General features: G+C 39.2%; 1 protein-coding gene across 7 annotated transcripts in view; it reads left to right on the forward strand.

Moving 5' to 3' along the window:
• The window catches only part of Cep128 (centrosomal protein 128), a 354,331-nt gene that overhangs the window by 19,732 nt on the left and 311,611 nt on the right, over positions 1 to 22,988 (forward strand). For 6 of the 7 annotated variants that reach the window (XM_085697793.2, XM_085697795.2, XM_085697792.2 and 3 more), the window contains 5 exons: positions 530 to 691; positions 2,425 to 2,511; positions 13,516 to 13,642; positions 14,691 to 14,806; positions 21,460 to 21,551. In XM_085697793.2, the coding sequence (XP_085553919.2) occupies positions 545 to 691; positions 2,425 to 2,511; positions 13,516 to 13,642; positions 14,691 to 14,806; positions 21,460 to 21,551 (569 nt within the window). In that variant the 5' untranslated portion in view covers positions 530 to 544. The remainder of the gene's footprint in view (positions 1 to 529; positions 692 to 2,424; positions 2,512 to 13,515; positions 13,643 to 14,690; positions 14,807 to 21,459; positions 21,552 to 22,988) is intronic. The other variant, XM_085697796.2, reaches the window with a different exon arrangement.

Genomic DNA, 22,988 nt, shown 5'->3' on the forward strand with positions numbered 1-22,988 from the left:
TGACATCCCTTGGTCCCATGCCTTTTTCAATTGCTCCCCACCTTATCTATGTAGTATTGTCTCTTCAACTTAGAGCTTGCAGATTTGGCTATGTTAACTAGCTAGCTTGTTCTGGGGATCCCCCCTGCTCCTCGCTATCCAGCCTTATGTCAGTGGTGGAGGTTAAAATTGTCATCTCGTTGGCTCTTTAGATCTTCAGAGAACGTTTGTTTGGTTTTGTCATGGATAGAGTTGCTGACAATGTTTTGAAACATTGTATATGAAAGTACTTTTAATCCTGACAGCAGAACACAAATCTTAGGAAGTGGTATTTGGAGTTGATAACTCACTGCAACCATATGGGAGTAGTTTTCTCAGAGCTGAGCAGGCCGTGGAAACAGAAATACATGGGAAGTGGCCCTCTGTGTTTTCTTGTGTATCTATTTGCCGGATGACTAATGTAATAGTTAAAACTACCAGAAAGTCAGGAGTGGGTTCCTTACTTGTGTGCTTATTCCTTAATTGACACTGACTTGGATTTATTTTGAAGGATTTGTATACATCGATGGCAGAATCATCCAGTGATTCAGACCACTTCCGCTATCATGACCGATGGAGTCGATGGGCAACCAGGACAGTCCACAGGGAAACTGGTAGTCATCCTACAGTAGATGTCACCGCGGAGGTCAACACTATCACCAGTACTTTACAGGTTAGTTTGACAGTGGTTACCTTAGATAGATTTTTTAAGTAGTCTGAGCTGTGTAATGGTTACAGCCTGTATATTGTTTTATTTTAGTACTGTAATAAATGACCCTCAGGTGACAGTCTCAAAACAACCAAGTTTGCTGTCTCACAGTTCTGTAGGTCCGAAGAAAGAAAATTCTCTTCCTTTGCCCTTTGTAGCTGTTCATGTATCTTGTCTTGGAATTTTCTCAAAGCCAGCTATGATGGTGGTTCTTCCAATTGTGGCATTTGGCTGGCTATGTCCTCCTTTCTGTCTTCCTTTTCCTTTTTTTTTTCTGTTTGTTTTTCTGGTTCTAACCCAAGGCCTTGCGCATGCTATGCAAGTGCTCTCCCTACCGCTGAGCCCCAGTGCCAGCCACCCTTCCTCTTTCTAAGGACACTGTGGCTTCAGCTTGTCCTCTCGGTAGTCCAGGAGGAACTCCACTCTAGGCCACATCTCCAGAATCCCTTTCAACATATAAATCAAGTAGGCAGAGTTCTACCAACTAGGACTCAGAGATTGATGAGGATCATTAGTCTGGTTCCCATGGTGATGATACCTGAACTATCTAATAGGTTGTTGAATGTTTTAGGATAGAACTGCGGGAGTGAAAGTGGTGACACCGATGTTTAGCTTCCTGTGCCCATGACAGTGTGGGGAAGCAGCATGATGCTTTCCGTAGGAAGAGTTTGGAAAGGGCATAGGGCATAGGGCATAGGGCATAGGGCATAGGACAGCCAGTGTGGAAAACAAACCCAGCAGGAATTACTTCCAGCCGACTCATCCCATGCTTTTGATTTAGCCATAAAAACAGGAAATTTGGCTTTGAATTGCTCTGGGTTAGTATGCTTGATGGGAAGAGAGTAATTGTTGGAGGAATAATAATTTTGCATAAGAGTAACAGTACCTGCTTTTTGTGAATTTATTTACGCTACTGTAACAATGGGAGTTTAGAGTCCGAATCCTTCTACCTTCCTGCCAAAGAGACACATTGGCAAGTAGGCATATTCAAAAGAAATTACTCTATTAATCTCTTATGTAAAACCAAGCATATTTAGGTAGAAATTTATGTTTAGGTTAGAGATAAGTGTATTTATTTTTTTTTAAGAAATTAAAGGGAACGTTTTCTCTGTCTTAATCCAGTTCTGGAGTGGGGAATTAGCTGGAGTACGATAGACTTAATGGTTCACTTTGCTTTACACACCTGAGCACATTGTGTCTTCAGGATTCCTTTCTGCTCTTTTCCTTTTTCCTTCCTCCTATCCCTACCTCTCTCTCCCTACCCTCTCTTCTCTCCCTCCCTCCCTTCCCTTTCTTATACTATTTTCTTATACTCACACTATGTTCTTACGGCATAGCCCATCCTGCCTTCCAGTTTGCTGTGCACATGACCCTCTCCACTAACTCTTGATGCTCCAGGTTGCTTTGCTCTAAGAACAATGTGAAGTGCAAAATGCACACATCTCTGAAGGGGATTCTTTTCAATATGTGGTTTTGTTGCCAACTTATTAGGGGACCTTGGATAAGGACTTGTAAATTACATGCTTCAGATATATAAATAAATTGCAGTGTTGTAGTGATTTGATGTGTATGAAGTATGTTGATATCCAAGTTGCCAGGCATATATTGTACTTTATACAAAGTGTCTTTTACAAAATGTTGATTTCGGTTCTTTGACAATGCCAAAATTGTTTGGGATGATTATTTTCTTTCTCCAGGACACCAGTCGGAGCCTTCGACAAGTGGATGAGATGCTTGGGCGATATCGAGACTATAGCATTGGCCAGGCAGGCGCTATTGAGCAGGTGAGGGTGTTTTTGTTTGCACTGTTTCCTTACCTTATGGAAATGTGTATGTGGGGGAAGGGAATATAAGTAAGGCAACTAGGTGATGGTGCGGACAAGCACACATTTAAAGCTGCCTTCCTGATTTCAGTTTAAATTTAGTAAAAGAGCTCAGATTTTTATCCTGGGTTCAACTTAGCTTGAAAGACTTAGTCATAGAAGGAAGAGCTCAGAATAGGAACTAAACAGAGCAGCTGAAGTTGGGCCACAAATACTCATAAAAGGCTGGAATTTTGAGGATGGTTTGTTTTAAAATTACATATGTTCATTACCATTATTATTTTTTAAGATTTAATTATGTTTATGAGTGTTTTATCTGCATGTGTGTATGTGTACCACATGCATACATAACCTGTAAAGTCCACAAGAGGGCATCATATTACCCAGAGCTGGAGTTACAGGCAGTTATGAGCCTCCTGATGTGGGTGCTGGGACTTGAACTTAGCTCCTCTGTTACAACATCAGGTGCTCTTAATACAGAGCCATCTCTTCAGCCCTATGTTCATTATTTTATAAACTAAAACTTTCAAAGCTCCTATAATTCCCACTGCATAGAGGTAACGCTTTTGATAATTTCTTGTTCCAGATACTTTGTACTTTTATGTGCGTGTATCTAACATCTTTAAGAAGTGGGACAGTGCAACATAGGCTCATGATTTTGTTCTGCTGCTGTCCACACAACTTTGTGTGGGTGCGCCTCTGTGATGGTCAGGTTTAATTGTCAACTAGATACAGCTGGAGTCACCTAGGAAGAGAATCTCAATGTGGGATTGACTCTTAGGTCGGACTGTAGGCATACCTGAGGGATTGACTCTGTCAGGTCAGACTGTAGCTTACCTGAGGGATTGACTCTGTCAGGTCGGACTGTAGCTTACCTGAGGGACTGATTGGATCAGGTCGGACTGTAGGCATACCTGAGGGATTGACTAGATCAGGTCAGACTGTAGGCATACCTCTCAGGTATTTTCTTAATTGCCGTAATTGATGTGGAAAGATCCGGGTCATTGTGAGCAGCATCAATTTATGGACTTGGGTTCCTGGACTATATAAGAGAGGGGAAAGCCACTGAGTGCAAGCAAGAAAATGAATTTACACCCATTTATTTCTCTCGGTGCTTGATTGTGCCTGTGATGTGACTGGCTGCTTTAAATTCCTGGGGCTTCTTTAACCAGCTATGATGGCTTATAACCTGGATTGTTAGCTGAAATAAGCCCTTTCTACCCTAAACTGTTTCTTTCTTTTTGTGGGGGCAGGATATTTTATTACAGTGTCAGAAATAAAGCTACTATAACTTTTGAACAGCTGTATAATATTCTGTAGTATTGATGTGGCAAGGTCTTGCTTTAATATAATCAGTATAGTAGTGACTCTCTCTCTCTCTCTCTCTCTCTCTCTCTCTCTCTCTCTCTCTCTCTCTGAGTGTGGAGTGTGTGTGGTGTAGTTGTGTAGTCCTGGAGGAATTCTGGAAGTAAGATGGATGGGTTAAAGAATATGTATACTTACAGGTTTGCTAGATATGTCAAAAAGTGCCATTCAAGGATACATCAGTTTATGTTTAGTTCAGATGCTGTGTAAGAAGGAAAGACACTTCAGAATTTAAGAATAAAGTTAATATTTTTATTAATGTTTTGCTAGATTCTCTATGCTTTTTGAGGGAGAAGGCATGTAAGGTAAAAGAGATGTTTACATTTTACATTGTATGTCAGCTTAGTGAAGGAAATCCGATTGCAATTAGCCTTCTGGCCCTAGCCCATTAGGTTCTTGTGGATTCCCTTGCTCACCTTTAGCAACCCAGTTAAATGTATTTCTTCATTTTGAAGGAAGGAGCAGTACACATTGTAACAAGAAGGATTTACAGTTATACAGTAATGGTTTATATATATCCATGCTGTATCAATTGTTACATAATTCCCACACTGTAATTGATGACTGGCTTTCATCTTACAAAGCAGAACTGTTGTTGTTATTATTTGTTTGTGATTGGAAACTAATTGAGCCAAGGAAACACATCTTCTCTGGTAAAAGTCTGTTCTACTTTCATTTAGAAATCAAATATGAATGTTTTGCACCTACAGGATTTTTATGACTTATGATGTATTTGAAATATGGAGCTTTAAGCTTCATGTATATAGAAGCTCACAAACTGTTTTAGGTTATTTGCTTTATTAATAGTAGAATTTTTTGCTTTAGAATTTGTTTGTGTAAAACTGGGACATTATTCACTAGAAACAGAAAACGGTCCTACTTTGTCACACTGATGGTAGCAGCTAAAGTTGAGCACTACTGAACTCTCTGGAGTGACTAGTCAAACCAACAGCCACTCCAGTGTCTCCAGCCACTCTTAGAAAAAAGACTTAGGAGAGCAAGAGTCTTTTTGCTCATGGCTTTTCCTTAGCCTGGTCTAATTTTCCCTCTCTGGCTTCCTGAAGCTCTTGTTCTGTTCTGACAATTGGTTGTTACGGCTTTTTCATTCCGACCTGTCCGTGGATGATGGCACTAATTGCTCTATGTTCGAACTACTCAGGATAGCAGCAATTTTCTTCTACTGCCTAGGAATTATCAGGAGACAGGCAGCTCAGAGTTTTTCATGAATGATTCTGATGGCAGCTTATTCTGACAGCTGTTTGTAAGATCAGATGCTGTAAGCTGTGTTACTATGACACCAAATGATTTACCTGCATCTTTTTGTTTATTGTCCTCAAATCCTCAAAGTACATGGTAAAATTGTCCATCTTTTAAAAAAGGTCAATTATTATGTTGTGTGTGAGGATGTGTGTTACTTTGTATATGTGAGGACTAACGTGTGTGTGTCTGTGTGTGGGGGGGTCAAAGGACACCCTTTATTGTTATTCCTCAGGAACTGTCTATCTTTTTGAGACAAGGTCTCTCACTGGGATCTGGAGGCTGCTTGGCCAGCAAGTCTTAGGGATTCATCTGTTTCCATCTGTCCAGGTTGAAATTACAGTTATGATATTTACATCAAAGTTTGCTTTTTACATGGGTGCTAGGAATTGGATCAGTTTCTGATGCTTGCATGGCAAGCACTTTAGCAGCCAAGCTGCTTCTCCATCCTCCTGGCTCCTGTCTTCTTTTTTTTTTTTTTAATTACATTTTATTGGGGCTGGAATGATAGCTCAGTGGTTCCAGAGTACTTGCTGTGCTTACAAAGGATTTGAGTTCAGTTCTCAGCCCACACGTGGCAGCTCAAAACCATCTGTAACTATAGTTACAGGGGATCTAATGCCCCCTTCTGGCCTTTGTGGACACCATGCATAAACATGGTACATATACCTACAGGCAAATCACTCATATCCATCAAATAAAATTAAATAAATCTTTAAACATAATTTTATTTATTTATTCAGTGTGTGTGTGTGTGTGTGTGTGTGTGTGTGTGTGTGTGTGTGTGCATGCGCATGTGCCTTACTGTATGTGTTGAAGTCAGGACAACTTGCAGGGATAGGTCTTTCCTTTAACTGTGGGGGCTCCCCCAGGGATGGAATTGGATTATCAGGTTTAGTGACAAAGTGCATTTATAGACTGAGCTTCCTCACCAGCCACTGGAACGTGCTTTTTATTCATATATACTTTATAATAGTATAATATATTTTAACCAGTGGTAGTTCAACTGTTAAAAAATTTCACCATGGTGACTATCTGTTGCCTACCTGAATTAGCATTTTTCTTTTAAAATATAATGTAGTATGAGGGCCGGCTTGTTGGGGTATCTGTCCCGCCCAGTACCCCACAGCAGGCAGGCCCCAAAGAAAATCACACACAAGACTCCATAAGGTTATAAACTGATTGGGCCATTAGGTCAGGCTTCTTGTTAACTCTTATAACTTATATTAACCCATTATTCTCATCTATGTTAGCCATAATGGCTCCGTACCTTTCTCAGCTGGGCAAGTTACATGCTGCCTCTTCGGTGGTCTGCGCAGGAGTGGCTGAGGGCTTCCTGTGTCCCAGAATACTCCCAGTCTCTTTGCTCCACCCCTACGTCCTGTCTGGCTTTCCCGCCTATACTGCCTGCCTGACCAATCAGCGTTTTATTAAAATATGATTGACAGAATACTGACAATTCTCCCGCATCAATATAAAGAGACGCTTCTTAGAGAAACAGAATCAACTCTTCTGCCTTAGGGAGGACTGGCACTCTTATTATTAACTTAGGTTTTATAAATGACTTTTGTTAACCCGCAGCAAATGGATATGTAGTTTGTGTGTTTAAATATTTATTTGTTGTTATTTTAACTCTGTGAAAATAATTTATCAATGGGTGAGGGAAACATTTTGGAAATACAAGTATCTGCTGTGGTGTTTTCTCCTGAGTTGGTTTCTCCTAACAAGGGAATACAGCAAGTGTTCCTTTGGTCTTTTAAAGCCTATGAGGTGTTTAGGCTTTTCCTCGGAACCATCTGTATTTAACTAGTGTTCCCTGACTCTTTATAATAACAATATAACAAACCCTAAATTTGTTTTTTTCATTTCCCTCTAACTTTTTATTTGCTTACTTCAGCTTACAAAGTGTTGGGTTCCTTTGTGCCAGTGTCACGCATCCCTCCCTTCTGCCTTCATCTCCGCTTCCCTCAGCTCTGCTCTGCTTCTCTTAAATACATTTTCTTCAGTTTTAGGTCATTCAGTTCATCTGAGTCAGGCTTAGTTTGCTTGTTGTGGTGATCGCCATTTCCCTGCAAATGATATGAATTCATTTTTCTGCATGGGCTGGAGAAGATACTGCATTGCGTGCATATGTGTGCATTTATAATATGCATTTCTGATATATTTCACATTTTCTTGATCATCTGTTGGTAGATACTGGGCTGAGTCCATGCTTTGGCTCTCGTCAGTAGTCCAGATAAGGCTGTGTTGTTATCTCTGTAGCAACTTGCCTTTGATTCCTTCATCCAACCATAGGCTTAGTTCTTTGCTTATAATCCATGAAGGCACCTGAAGAGTCACAGAGAATGTGTGAGAAGGGTTTGTTTTAATATTTAATGAGTAGATTTGGAACTGTTTTGCTTTTCATATTGGAATATTTGAGGAACTGTGCAGTGGATTAGCCTCATCTTGCTTCTTCTAGAACCTGTGTTGCTGTTAGTGAGACAACAGGGTGTATTCTGGTGCTGATGTAAAGATGGAATCTCATAAAGGCGGAGCATCCAACATGAAATGTTAGTACTGCCTGCAGTAGAAATCTGGGCTGTTGTTGATGAGGCTAAAGTAGTTAATAGTGGGTTATGTTCATTTTTAAGATAAAGATGGGATAAAGACTTAAGATCCGATTATAGCATGGAAACTTGCATTAATAGGTAATTTTTTCCCAATAAGTACTCTGATTAAAGTTTTCCTTTGGGAATAATATGAAGTTACCATCTGGTATGTGAATCAAGAATGTTAAATAAAGTTCAGTCTTTTCTTTTTATGTAATGGATTTCACTTATCAAAAGTGCCCAATGGCATCACAGAAGGTGGTTTAAGCCAGACATTGGCCATTTCTCTTAGCTCAGAGTTGAAGGTCCCTACTCCTATGACTGATACTCACTAATTTATTAGGTGCCTGAGGGTAATAGCTAACCAGTCTTTTAATAATTTTAAGTAATGGTAGTCTATTGTTAAGAAATTTAGAAATTTAAATTAATTTAATAAAATTAAATTAATCAAATTAAGAAATTTAATTAGATACTGTTGAAGACCAGCTTTGACATAATTCATACATTCCAGGGTAGGAGCATGAGGATTAGAATTATTAAGCCAAAGGAATACAGATATAAGAGAAATAAGAAACACAGAGCAGCATTGTGCAGACATTCACTGAATGCTGAATCCACCTTGTTTATTTTTCATACGCTTATATATTTCACTCTAAAAGGGGTGAGGGAGTGCAATAGATTTCATTAACATGATATAAGGAATAGACTTGAATTTTCCGACCTTGGTCCTGGTGGCCGGATCCACCTCTATACCCAAAATACTAATTAACCACACCCTAGGTCAGTTGTCAACAGCTTTGAGAGAGCAAAAATAAGCTCAGATCTGACCTCCAGTCAGGGTGGAGCAGGCTCACAGCTGTGGGCCCCACAAGCTACATGCTCTCAAGTTCATTTTAACAATATACTGCAGAGTTTTGAAGTAGGTTATTATCTTGTTAAAAATTTTATCCTCAAGTTTCTTGTGAAGCTACTAGATCTGAAATTTTTTTTTTCCCCCAGAGGAATGGTGAGGTGGCTCAGAGGGTAAAGGTGCTTGCCATGCAAGTCTGGCAGCCTGAGTTCAGTCCCTGGAACCCACATGGGGAAAAGAGAAACCCAGCTCCAGAAAGTTGTCCTCTGATCTCCCTGCTATGGGCTCTCCAACACACATGTCCTTGTACTCAATGTTGAGAAAAAAGTAATACAAAAAGAATTTTCTTGAGACTTATGGAAGAAATGTAGTCTTTGAAGTCAGAATTGAAATTGAATTCTGATTTTATTTCCTCCTTAGAAATTACGTCAATTACTTTGAACAAGTTACAAAATTTTTTGGAGACAAGGTTTCATTATTTAAAAATTGAACATAATCATGTATACTTTATCATGCAAATATTTAAGTGCTCATAATGTTTTTTTGACATTTTCTAAACATTTATTTGTAATTTCTTAAATTTGTCTGAAAAAAATCACCATTATTAAGCATTTGCTAAACCTCTTTAAAATTTACTTTATTTGTGTGTATATTCATGTACACAGGACACATGCACAGCCCATGGCTACAGTCAGAATACAACTCTCAGGAGTTGGTTCTTTGCTGCCACCTTGCAGCCAGTGCTTTTGCCGAGCCATTTTTCCAGCCCCATATGAAAATTTATAACATTATGTTATGGGATATTTGTACAGTGTGAAAATGTGTCATTGTGATTAGTAAAAAGGTAAATGGTCAATAGCTAGGCAGGAGAGATAGCCAGGACTTCCATGAAAAAGAGAGGAACTAGGGATGAATCAGACGTGGAGGAAGTCTGATATTCAGAATGAAAGAAAAGTAAAAAGCCATGTGACAAATTGTAGATGAATAGGAAAAGGGTAATTTAAGTTATAAGCTAGTAGGACAAGCCTAAGCTAAGGCCAAGCTTTCATAATTAATTACAAGTCTCTGTGTTGTTGGAGAGCTGGTGGTCCCTATGAGAAAGCAAAAATCCATTTGGTATCCCATATTGGGCGCCAAGGTATCTTTTTCTGTTGGCTAAGAGCTGCGCATGAATCTACTGATTTTTTAAATTATTGTCTGCAGTCCCATGACCCTGGCCTGAGACATTGGAAGAGACTCATCTCTTCCTCACCCCAGAACCAAAAGGAAGTGCCAACTCAAGTCACTGCCCTTTTCCCCTGTGCATCTTCTCTATCCACATTGCAGTCTTTTCTATGGTCAATTCTGGTCACCTAATCAATAGCTCTGGCCCCTGATTTAAGGTTTAACTTTATTGGCAAATCTCGGGAGTGTCAGATTGCGATCAAAATATCCCACAACAACATTAGGTTGCATATTATTCTAATTTTTTTCTATTCTGGAGTGATTAATTTGTAGTATCTTTTATTGTTCCTAGATTTTGAAATGATTCTTCATTTCTCTTGTTCTGCAATATTTTTCTGTATATTCTATGGTGGGTCAATTTTTTTTTGAATAACAGGCAGTTTATTATCAACCCAGTGGGTGACCAGTGCCTGGGCACACATATTTAGACAACCATCTTTGCCATAGAAATGGTTGCATTAATTGTTGTACAGTCACAGAATAGAAAAAAACAATTCATACATCATGTATTTCCAAAATGTCTGGTGGAGACGTTATCAAGGGCTTTACAACAGATCACAGAAATCTTACAGGTTTCTCCTACTGTCTTTATGGTATGGTTAGCTTGTAGGTAAGTAAAAACGTATATCTATTAATTAGCACATTCCAACAATTTTGTCTGAACGTGGAAGATATGTTAGATAAATTTCAGAGTGGGTGACTGTTGGAGGAAACAAATATAGCCAATGATGACATTGGCTGTCAGTGTGTTGCATCCGAGTCATAAAAAAGATCATAAAGTCATAAAAATGTCATAAAGAATCTTCAACATAAGTGTGGCTTTTTCAGAGATCATCTGCCAAAAACTATGACTTTGGCATTATACTATATTCTGTAATTTCTTCATCACTTCAATAAACTAAAACCAGGGTTGAAGAAATGACCCTGTGATTAGGAGTACTTGCTTTTCTTGTATTGGACACATGTTTGATTCCCATCTTCCACATAGTAGCTTACAGCTTACACTGTAGCTCTCGCAGTAAAGAATTTCATGCCCTCTTCTGACTTCTCATATCAACAGGCATTCATTCATGTGCTGACCATACATGCCCAAAGGTGAAACACTAATACACACAGGAAGTATCTCTGATCTCTGTCTGTGTGTGTCTTCCCCCATCTCTGTATCTGTCTCTGTGTCTGTTTTTGCCTCTGTCTCCCTCTCTGTCTTATTACCTTTAACTATAGCTTAGTATTTGTTAGCTGGCACCTCCATATCTAAGTGATTTTTGGCATCTTCTGCTTTCTGGACCAGTTTCCTTAGGACCAACTAGAAAGGCGAAGAAAGTGCAGCAATGGTGCTGGCTATGACTCGAGCTGCCGGGGTAGTGCAGAGCTCTGGGGAGAAGAGGAGTCTAGAAGATCAGTCTTGTATGCACAACTCTTTCCTTCTTCAAGGACATAGCTAATTTCAGAGGTGACTTAAAAAAAGAGAGGCTGGAATAAGGAATCATCAGGCAATGAAAAACTTAGATTCGGGCCTTTCAAAAGTCAGCTCTGAACCCAAAGGATAATTTATGAGAAAAGATGAATCAAAACTGAAAACAAACATTAGCCTTCATGGGACAGAATAAAATCAACTCCTACCTGTTTGAGGAGGTTTGGGCTTTCTACTTATTCTAACCCAGCTTCCTACTGGAAGGAAAGTCACATGATCTTCTGAAAGAAGAGGCGTCCTTCACAGCTGTAAATTATTACTTTTGATTTTCATGCTCACTGTCTCTGTATGATAAAAAAATAAGCAGGCACAAGAGAATAGAAAATGTGACTCTCAAGGCAAAGGAAAATGCAGACAGTCAATTATAGTGGAACTATGAAAACCAGTATAATGTATTCAAGAAATTATATGCTATAATTGAAAACTAAATGCGAGTAACTACAAGTAGAACATTCGATGACAGATGACTTAAATAGCCAAGCAACTTTCGATGGAGGGATTGAATCGGAGTCAGTAGGCAGTTGAAAAGAGAACGAACTTAAAGACAGGCCAAAGAAGGTATCCAAAGAGAAGAATGTAAGGATGAAAGGGCAAACCTTACAGAGAAGAGAATGATGGAAGATCAATAGGGTAAGAAAATATGGCATTAAAATAATAATAATAAATACCAGGTGTGGTGGCTCACACATGATGGTAATCACAGCACTCCTGAGGGTGAGGCAGGAAGATTGGCATGAGTCTCAAGCCCGTGTGGGCTACACTGGAAAACCCTGTCTCAACCAAACCAAACCCTTTTGAAGAAGACAATGGACAGGAGGCGATGAGAAGAGAGACTAGGGTAAGATAATGAATTCACAGCACATAAAACATACCAAGTTATCCATTCTGTGATCTCCATGAGTTAAAAAATAGGATCAAACAAATAGAGTTTACACATAGTAAAACAGAGAAACCGTCCTAATGTTTTCTCCAAGGATGGATAAAAATGTGGTTATCACGGTGTGTTGGGGGCAGGTCTTCAGGAATGAAGTAGCTTCAGCTGAAGGGAAAACACAGAGGACTTAATATGAAACAAAAAAGCTAGATTATTTTGCAAGAAACAATAGGAAGAAATGGAAACTAACTTTGCTTCAACGAGTGTGCTCAAATCAGGTTTAGCCAAGTGTAACGAGCTAAAATGAAAATCAGTTTGCTTCATATGTGATCTTTCTGCTTTCCTTGTGGCTGGCCTGGCTAGCTTCTGTACACTTCCCCAGGTTATTAAATACTTGTTGGTACTTTGAATAAGGGGTTCTCTACCTTTTCACTCTGGCAGAGCTTAGGAAGTCTCTTGTCGATCAACTGCCTTGTTTTGACCTTGTTCTCAAAGAGCTGGAGATGATTTGAGATGGATTCATGTGTTATTCATGCTTGCATAATGTCTGAGGTGTCCCAGAAATCAGGGCAGACAGATTTTCTCAGCTTTCTTCTTTGCTTTTTTGGGTGTTAGTTGAGGTTTCTTCTTAGGTCTGCCTAAGACCTTAGGTCTTAGGTTTGTTTGTCTCAATACTATTGCCAGTATTTAGCTTATTTTGTTCTTTATAGATACCTCTTTTACTATTCTAAGTGTGCATGTGTGTGTGTGTGTGTGTGTGTGTGTGTGTGTGTGCACGTGGGTGTTAAAACCACCAATCTTAGTATGTGCTGACATTTGTTCTCACAGTTCTGGCATGTGTCCTCTTTCCATGAATGGACGTGGTGTTCTGATGCTGTTTGGTGGTGCCTCAGTCTCTTCAATAACTGTTCTATGCCTGCTCTTACATGTTGAATTTCTAACAGAATGTTTATAAGAATTCTTTTTGCTTTCATTAAAATGTGTTGACTGGTCATGTGATCTTTCTACACAAATGCGAGTTAGTCATTTAAGTCTAGTTTGCAAGCCCTTGTGTGTGTGTGTGTGTGTGGGGGTATGGTGAGCATCTCTTTTTGGCAATCGGAAGAGGGGATAAGGCAGTGATCGGTACCATTATAAGTCAGACCTTAGCGTTTATTCTTCAAATACTTGCATTTATTAGTTTTTCTATTTCCTAACATAACTCAGTTTAAAATTCCGCTGATAGCATTTTTTTTTCCTGGTAAGTCAGATATTTCAGAAACCACTTTCAGATGTGTCTATTATGCTTAGGGATTTCTTAAGAAGAATAACTCTTGAGCATCTTCTTCAGTTAAAGGAAGATTTGGAGCAGTCAATAAGCCAACTGCGGAGTCAGCGCTTACAGAGAAACTCAGGAGGGAGAAGTGTTTCTGTCACCAGCTTGAGTGCCAGTGATCTTGATGGTGGCGCTGTGGCAGGTAGACCCCTTGTGTGTTCTAAAAGCCTTTTTCCTTGTTGAATTTTAAAAATATGTCTGAAGTACATACTGAATGCTTTAATCTTTAGAGAAATAGAGCATATCCACAAGATTATAGATCTTATAGATTAGATACTACGCACACACAGCACATGCACTTGTTGGACAGTATAGTGCATGTTGTTTTTTAAAGGGTCTTTGAAAGTCTGGGTTTATTAATTTTATTTTCCTCAGGCTGTGTAGACCTGAAGCTTTACTCTACAAAGCTTGGCTTTTAATTGCTGCTCAAACTTCAAAATAAATGCAGAAATACAATTTACTCGGGTATGTTTTCTTTCTAATCTTCTCTTGGCATAGTAGCTTTACAATTTCTGATTGTGAACTATGCTGTAACATGTGTTAAAAGCAGGCGAATTTTTGCCTTGGTGTTCAGCTAGATGCCAATGGTGGCGTTAAAAGTTATTAAGCACTTTGTTTGCCTATAATTAACTCGTATTTCCCTGTAGTACTGAGAATCAGGTTCGAATCGTGCATAAACGTCCTCAGTGATGGGAGTGATTTAGTCGGAGGAACGTTGGTACCTGGAGTTGTGAATACTGCTATTACTCATAATAGCGATTAAAGTTGAACACTATTATATGTTTTTATGTAGTCTGTTTTTATTGATTGTTATGCACTGCTTTGTCTTTAGATTAATTTATTTGACTTTTGCGAGATTTGATGTTATTACTGGGATGTTATATTTTAGGGAGGAATAAAGCTTTTAAGTTTTTAGTAGTTATTTTTATGTAGGAGAAAATGTGTTGCTGCTTTGGACAGTATTAAAAATTGGACTTTTTGTCATGTTCTGTTTTCAGGCTAAGTTTGTTGTTCATTTTATCTACTTTAAAGCAATGCTGTTGTGTTCTTTATGGCTCAGTATATTACTTAGGAAATCTAGGCTAAGAGTGACTGGGTATCTCTATGTCTGGTCTGCAGTTGTCAAGGGAAAATTTAGATTGTTCTTGTGTGGTGTTTTAATGCCCTTTCTTCTTCTTTGTATTGGAAAGAGAGTCTCCGCTTTACACCTACCTCACCTCTGAAGGACTACGAGCCACAGGGTCTTAAACGAAACAGGTCCAGAACTGGTGTTCGGTTTGTTCGGGAGACAGATGACATGGTCCAGGTACTTTGTAACATTGTGTAGTTTATCTGTCGCATGCTCTACTTGCTTATAAATGACTGACTCTTGAATTTTATGTACATATCTCAACTAAGAATTTGATCATCAATAATCTTGCACTGACCCTTTTCTCTTTTTAAGCCAAACATATTTTATATTCAATGTACAAATACTTTTTTATTCCTTACGATTGAGAGGAGTCCCCAGTGCAGACAAGTCACACACATCCCTTCTTCATGCTTTGTCCTTAGCAGCTGCTCCCACCAAGAAGAGCATTTCTTACAATTTCATGAATATTATTTTCAGTATACAAATCTGTATCATCTGTTTTGGATTTTGTTGTGGAGCATTATATTTTGAAGATGTAAAAAAGAGTGTCCTCAAAAAAAGAAATAGAAATGGCTAAGAAATATTTTAAGAAATTCAACATCTGTAGCTGTAAAGGGAATTGCAGGTTAAAGTTGCTTTGATATTAAGATCAGTGAAACAAATGATAACAAATTCACAATACCCAGGATATTGAGACAGTCCAGATGTCCATCAGTAGATGAGTTGATATGGAAATATGGTGTATGTAATAGTAGAACAGTATTCAGCCCTAAAGAAAAATGAAGAATTGAAATTCACAGGCAAATGGATGGAATTGAAATAGTTGCTCTGAGTAAGATAACCAAGACCCACAAAGACAAATATTGTATGTTCTCTGTCATATATTGATGCTGGTTTTGAGTCTTTAGATAATGTGTGTTTAGACTGGGGCAAACATAGAAGTCATGAAGTAAGAGACCATGTGGCAGTGGGTGGATTCAAGTGAGAGAGGGGGATAGAATGCAGGTGATGGGACGCAGGAGAGAGAAATAGTGAAACAGAAAGGCTTAAATGTGGAGGATGACGGGAGGGGTGGATAGACGACAGTATGGGGAAGGATAACTAACAGTGAAGACATTTGAAAAAGCCACATGGAAACCAACTACTAGAGAAACTTCCTAAAAATATGTGTGCATGCAGACCTCCCCCCCCCATACATATACATATGGAGTTCAAGTGGAGTTACCTTTTAGTGGGGACAGTGATACTCCCAGATTCCACAGACTGTCAAATAAGAAATGCTACGTGCCAAGCATGCGATACCTTTTTTTGAGTTGTTGGTCAGTGATATCCCATATTCCCCATCCCAACCCAACACTACAGACTAGTACTGTTGCTCTTGGCTATTCCTGAGTATGGACATGTGAGATAAACTCTGCTGTATTCACAGTGACTAAGAAATGGAGAGCTAGTAATCATCTGGAAAGTTCATCCGTACTGGTTAGCTTTCGATAGTGCTAGGGAGTTCTGTATACAGTGCTGGAGGAGGAAAATAATCAGCAGTCAGTCTTACCCTGCTGTGAACCCTGCAAGCTACAATAGCTACTGGCCTGGCAGAATGACCCCCTGGTACAGCAGTGGCGCCAGTGTCGGGAGTCATCAACACTTTGCAGTTGGGTTTAAGGCCTGTTCCACAAGACGGAGGTTATGTCTGGTATCATACTGAGCTAAAAACACATGATTGCCTAAGTCATAGGAAGAATCTAATGCTATTATTCTGTTAATGGGACATAAAAATAACCTGTCCCCCATCCACCACCCAGGTCATACCCTTAAACCCATAGATTAGAGCATTTGAAACTTTTTTTTTTTCGTAGTGGATGATGATGAATACAGAGACCCTCAGTTGGTCCATATGCGGATAATGAGACTGGGACCCTCAGGTCTAAGGACCTCTATTATACCCTCTCCTGCCGAGGCTCAGGGATCATTATGGAAGCAGTGGCAGAAAGACTGCAAGAGCCTGAGGTCGTAGACATCTGCCGCAACGAGGCCTTTGCACGCAGGCATTCACAGCAGTTATGACCTCATTCTAAAGAGCTACGTAAGATCAAGCCAGTCAGAATCCCAGCACGAAAGGTGGAAAGGCTCATGCAATTCCTCTGTTGGCTGTTAATGGCTCCTGGCATTGTGAGCGCTTTCCTCATGCATGTGATCCTTGAGAGGGTACACATGCTCCAGTGGATAGTCCTATACCCATGCCTAAACAGTACTGTGTAGACTCAGTGCAGTTAAAAGCAAAGCACATGAAGTTAGGAGGGACAGGTGTTGGGGGCATATAGAAGGAACTGAGGGACTGGGAGTAGAGTTGAGTAGATACATTGTATACATGCATGGAACTCTGAAACAATAAAAAGAATTAAAAATTGAGTGTCTTAGGGGTAATACTCTGTGATGAAACACTATGACCAAAGCAGCTTGGGAAGGAAAGGGATTATTTGACTTACATGTTTGTAAGTCACTGGTGGAAGTCAGGGCAGGAACTCAAACAGGGCAGGAACCTGGAGGCAGGAGCTGATGCAGAGACCATGGAGGGTGCCGCTTACTGCCTTGATCCTCCTGGCATTCTCAGCCTTTACTTTTTTATAGAACATGGGGTAGCAGCCCAGGTTTGGTGCCTCTAATAATGGGCTGGGCCCTCCCCCATCAATCACTAATTAAGAAAATGCCTTAGAGCTTGATATGGAGGATTTTCTCAATCCATGTTCCTGCCTTTCAGATAGCTCTAGCTTGTGTCAAATTGACATAAAAGTAGCCAGCACATTGAATTTAGCTGGATCAATTTTCTTTCATTTCCTGTGCAGATGGGTCACTCTTCAGAAAGCCCTACTAGGTTAGCTCATTAGGTTGGAGCAGATATGAGCAAATGCATCAGGTAAACACCTTAAAGATAGCCTTCGAGACACCAAAACGTGTTGGTGTTGCTTTGAGGAAAGAAAACCAGCACTTCCCTTGGGTTAATTTGACCAAAAGTAAGCTCACATTTGAATCCTCCATTTCTTTCCATGTGTCTTCTGTCTGTCTGTAGTTTGTGATTTCTGGCCTGTCTGTTACATATAACTTATGTGTCCCTAGCACCTATCTGTCCATAAAAAAGGGCTTTGCTCTGTAGTTAGTGAATGGTATAGTACAATTTGTGCAGGATTGAGGGACACTTTACAGGAATCTTTAACAGAGTTTTCCAAGTCACTGACTGAAGTCAGCCCCAACTGATCCCAAAGAAGGCAGTACTGCAAATTGTTGTTACCAGCATTTATGGTGGGCGTTCATTGTGTAAGGTTGCTTTTGATCGGTTTTCTGTTTCCAACAAGTGATTAACATATATGAATACATACATATATACACACAATGCATTGTTCTCTGGGTCAGGGGTATGGAAGAATACAGATGAAAGCTATAGATTACATGAGAAATTCAAAGTAAGATAGGTTGATTTTTATATTGTTCTCTTAAAGGCAGGCTAAACAAATGGGCTGAATTCCTACATAGCAGGTGTGCTGCTTGTTTTTTGTAACATGTCTGGGAGGGGGAAATCCTAATTGAGAGAATGCCTCCCTAAGATTGGCCTGTAGGCACGTCTGTATGAACAGTTGATGTGGACGGCTCCACTCACTGTAGGCAGTGCCATCCCTGGGCAGGTGGTCCCAGATGGTGTAAGAGAGTAGGCGGAGCAAGCCAGTGGGCGGCATTCTTCATGGCCTCTGAACCAGCTACAGTCATGGCCTGACTCCCTTTGGACAATGGACTGAAAGGTGAAATAAACTCTACCTTTTGGTCATGGCAATAGAAACCCTAAATAAAACAATCCTGTTTTAATCAGGATTAAGTGTCTTTAATGTCTAAAGTGTCTTCAAGGTGTATTATTAACTCAGCTGTGAGGTCCAGCAAAAGTTTCTATTTCTTTGAATGTAAGAGATATTACCATGAAAGAGTATCACCTTTTGTGTGGTTAATTTACTATTTTTTTCTACTATTGATCTTTTTCTGATTGTTGAGTAATTGATGAAACTACTTTATATTAAGAAATTTGAAAATTTTTTGAAGTATTATAACAGTTTCTATGAATATATTTTATTCCTCTGTTTCTTAAAGTTTTTTTTTCTTTTTTAGAGCTGAATTTTTCCTTTGTTGTCTGTAACATGAAGGGGCCTGCTTGTTGGGGTTTATGTCCCACCTGGTACCTCAAGCTATTTAGCCCCAAAGAAAATCACACAGAGATCTCTATAAGTTATAAAGCTGATTGGCCCATTAGCTCAGGCTTCTTATCTGCTCTTATGACTTATATTAACCCATTATTCTTATCTATTTTAGCCATATGGCTTGGTACCTTTTTCAGCTTGTAGGTCATATCCTGCTTCCTCGGTGGTGGTCTGCGCAGGACTGGGAAGAATCAGCTTTCTCCTTCCCAGAATTCTCCTATTCTCCTTGCATCACCTCTACTTCCTGTCTATATTTCCTGCCTGGCCAATCAGCATTTATTTAAAAGATGATTGACAGAATACAGACAATTCTCCCACACCAGTTGTCTTAGGTAGTTAATAAGGAAAGGGTGGGAACAGTTTCCCGCTTTGTTGTGATCCTTTCAAGATGAGGTGCTTAGAGGTGGCCTCAGAAAACCCATCTGTGACTGTTGCTGTCTTCTGCACATATAAAACAGAATCAGATGCATTAGAAAACACCTTGTAGGAGTTTGCCCCAGACTATTATTTTTAAGTATAACTTGTTAGTACAGACTGTACGATTGAACAGCATAGAGGACTGTTTTAACTTAATTTTTTGTTTTTTGTACTTAGTTTCTATTTTTGTGACAATGCTTGTGTTTGGAATCAGTTGTGAGTGAGACCCCTTTTTTCGTTGAGTTTATATTCTGAATGGCGTAGCTAGGTATTAATCAAGCAATGACATTAGTGCACCTGTAATATGAATTAAGATACATGTTATCATGGAAAGAAACACTGGTCATGGGGCAGGCGGTGTAGTAGACGTGACTTACCAAAAGACTGATCAAAGGAAGATCCAGAAATGGGTAGAGTCATCCGAGATAGGACAGTTGGCTTGGCAAGAGCAAAGACAGCACTGTAAGGCAGGCTACATGCTGAAAGACATCCAAGAGCTGACGGTCACTCTGTCTCAACTGTAGAAAGTAGCCATTGTGCACACATGAATTAGGATAGTCTTGTGTTCAGGTGTGAATTGATGGCCATTTGCATTAGTCTATGTAGAGTTGGAAGGAAGGAAGTAGATTTGAAAGCTATTAAATGGATAACTTGATAGGTTTTGAAGGTTGGATAACTGCATGGGAAAGGCAGGGGTCCTCAGTCTGTTTTACAGATTGGGATTCATGTTCTCCTGATAGCCAAGCTCAGGGGATTCTCTTGTTCATCTGTAAGCCTGTTTTCTCAAGATGCCCTTTAACTCTTTTTACTGTGTGTGTTGTCATATGCTTATTTCCCAGCAGGGAGCCAGCATTGATTAGTTGTTCAACAAGCATTTATTGAAATGGGTATTTCTTTTTTCTATAAATCTCTGTATCTTAAAATTATTTTACTATAAACTGTAGGATACATATTTATATAAAGTATATATATTTATGTCTAAGGCACAATAGATTGAATGCCATGTATTCACCACCCAGGACAAGACATAAACTATTTTACACTAAGTAGGCTCCTTTAAGAAATGGGTATAGCCTGTCTTGATATTAGAAGCAATAAAAAAAAATAAAAAAGTTTTATGTGTGTGGGTGTTTTGTCTGCATGTATGTCTGTGCAACACATGTATGCTTGGTACCTACAGAAGTCAAAAGAAGATGTCTGATCCCTTGGACCTGGAATTGCAGATGGTTGTGAGTCATTATATGATTGTTTGAAATAGAACCCATGTGCTATGGAGCAGCATCCAGTTTTTAGCTGTGAGCCATCTCTCTATCCCTTACATTCATTATTTCTTTGTTTTAAAAAGAAACCTGGCTATGTTTTACTGCTTGTTGCCTGCATGTAACCTATGTATAAACTGAATATTACTGTACATTGTTATGTTTTGCTATCTAGCCTGACTAATGTGCAGTGGTTTTGATGGCATTTGCACTGCTGTGTGATTCTTTCAAAGAAAACATATGAAATATTTTTTTTTTAAATTTTTTCATGATTTATTTATCTTTATTTTATGTGCATTGGTGTGAAGATGTCAGATTCCCTGGAACTGGATTTTCAGACAGTTGTGAGCTGCCATGTGGGTGCTGGGAATTGAACCCGGGTCCTCTGGAAGAGCAGTTACTGCTCTTAACCGCTGAGCCATTTTTCCAGCCCCAAACATATGAAATATTATGTTCTGCTCTGTGGGGTTGAATTTAGCATTCTCGTTAAGAATAATGTGGTTCCTTGCTTTCTTGTACATGGATGTTCACATGTTGGCAAGAGTGTCTTTGCATGTGTGTTGGCCAACTAGGCATGTGGTCTGATGTGGTGAGGTTTTATTGTAATGTAGCATGTTCATTTGCTTTTGGTGAGTTCTGCACTGCAGTGGCAGGGTTGACATCGATTACAGAACTTGCAGTTGTGGAATACATGACATCTCCAGGTCACACACAAGGAGTGAAGCTGCTCTGCTGGGGAGAGTGTGATGGCCATTGTTACTTGTGAAAGACATGTCTTTAATGACATGTATTTATTGATTATTGATGAAGATATAGAATTTGGTTCTTTCTGTGGAAGGGAGTTCCTACTTTGATTGTTTTTTTAATGGAAGAGCTAGTAGAAGCCAAGACTGACTGTGCTTTGCTTCCGTAGCTTCATGCTTTTCACCAGTCCCTCCGAGACCTCAGTAGTGAACAAGTCCGGCTTGGTGATGATTTCAACAGAGAGCTTTCTAGAAGAAGCCGGTAAGACGGGGGCAGGGTTTTCCTGGGAGGTGTGAATTATAAAAGAATAAATTCATTTCTTGACAAAATAATTGACATGTTTACATAGATTAAGGAAATGATGTGCTTTTATATGAGTATTTTAAGATTTTTTTGTGTTTTTATGCATGTATGCATGTGTACATGTGTGTTTCTGTATGTGCAGATGTGTGTGTGTGTGTGCAAATGGAGGCTGTAGGTCACACTTGGGTATACTTAGGAACCAATGCCCTTATTTTTTTTTAAAAGACTTGTTTTTGTTTGTATGTGTGTATGCACCTATTTAATTAATTATTTATTTATTTGTGAAATGAGATGACATTGAAATGTGGAGGAGTAAAACTGAATACTCTGCCTGTACCACTAATTATATTCATGTTTTTAAACATACTGGATAGGAAATAATTTGATTCAGAAGTGTTGGTATTCTCATTTAATTATTTATTAGTTATTTTCTTTCCTTTTTGTTTTTAAGATGGGGTCTCACTATGTAGCTCTGTCTTTTCTGAAACTCACTATGCATACCAGGCTGGCCTTGAACTCACAGAGACCCACCTGCCTTTGCCTTCCAAGTGCTGGAGTTAAAGGTGTACACCATCACGCCTGGCTTAATTTTTTGTTTTTTGACTTTTCAAAAATATATTGAGTTATGAAAGCACAGAGAAGTGAGCTTTAACTTGGGTACCATATGGAAAGCTTGAGAAACTAGTAAACAGCTTTTTCCCTTTATGACGTAAGAAAGGTTGGTTGAGGGAGCTGAGGGGTAGAAATCAAGGGGCTTTCTTGGATATGTTAGGTTTGATATGCCTGTGAGACAGTCAAGAGGAAATGTAAAGAAGTCAATCCTTACGCTAAAAGGAAAAGAAGTCTGTGTGAGACACACGACTTTCAAGAGTGCTTTTCATATAAAAGTGCTGTGGTAGTGGAGGACGTAAAGGGAAGAATTACGGAGAGCATCACAGACAGAGATGAGTGCTAAAGAGGTCAGATATTTAGATGTCTTAGCCATGCTTTGGACCTGGATTGAAGGTCAGATGAGAACTGCAAAACCCGGGAGAGAATGGGAATCTCCAGATCAAGAATAAGTTAAAATGAACACTTTTTCAGAGATTCACAGCTCAGAAATATTAGCTTTTAAGGTACTTCTTTCTGAGAAATTATCTAGATATAAATTATACAAAGACAATAGTATTATAACTAAGAGGAAGATACAAATTAGAAGAAGCAGTGGATACTGTGAAATATAGCAGTCAAAAGTTGTCTTCTCAGATTAACAAGTTATTTCAGCAACTTTGGTGTGCTGGGTTAATGTTACAGAGACAGTTGCTTTCCTGTATACCAGCAATAAGTAATTATAAAGTTAAAAAAATTCATGAAGCAAAAGGGGAAATAGTAACACTATCCTGAGAATGCAGTGAA

This window comes from Myodes glareolus, chromosome 11 (genome assembly GCF_982192425.1).
Source record: "Myodes glareolus chromosome 11, mMyoGla1.1, whole genome shotgun sequence".
NCBI lineage: Eukaryota > Metazoa > Chordata > Mammalia > Rodentia > Cricetidae > Myodes > Myodes glareolus.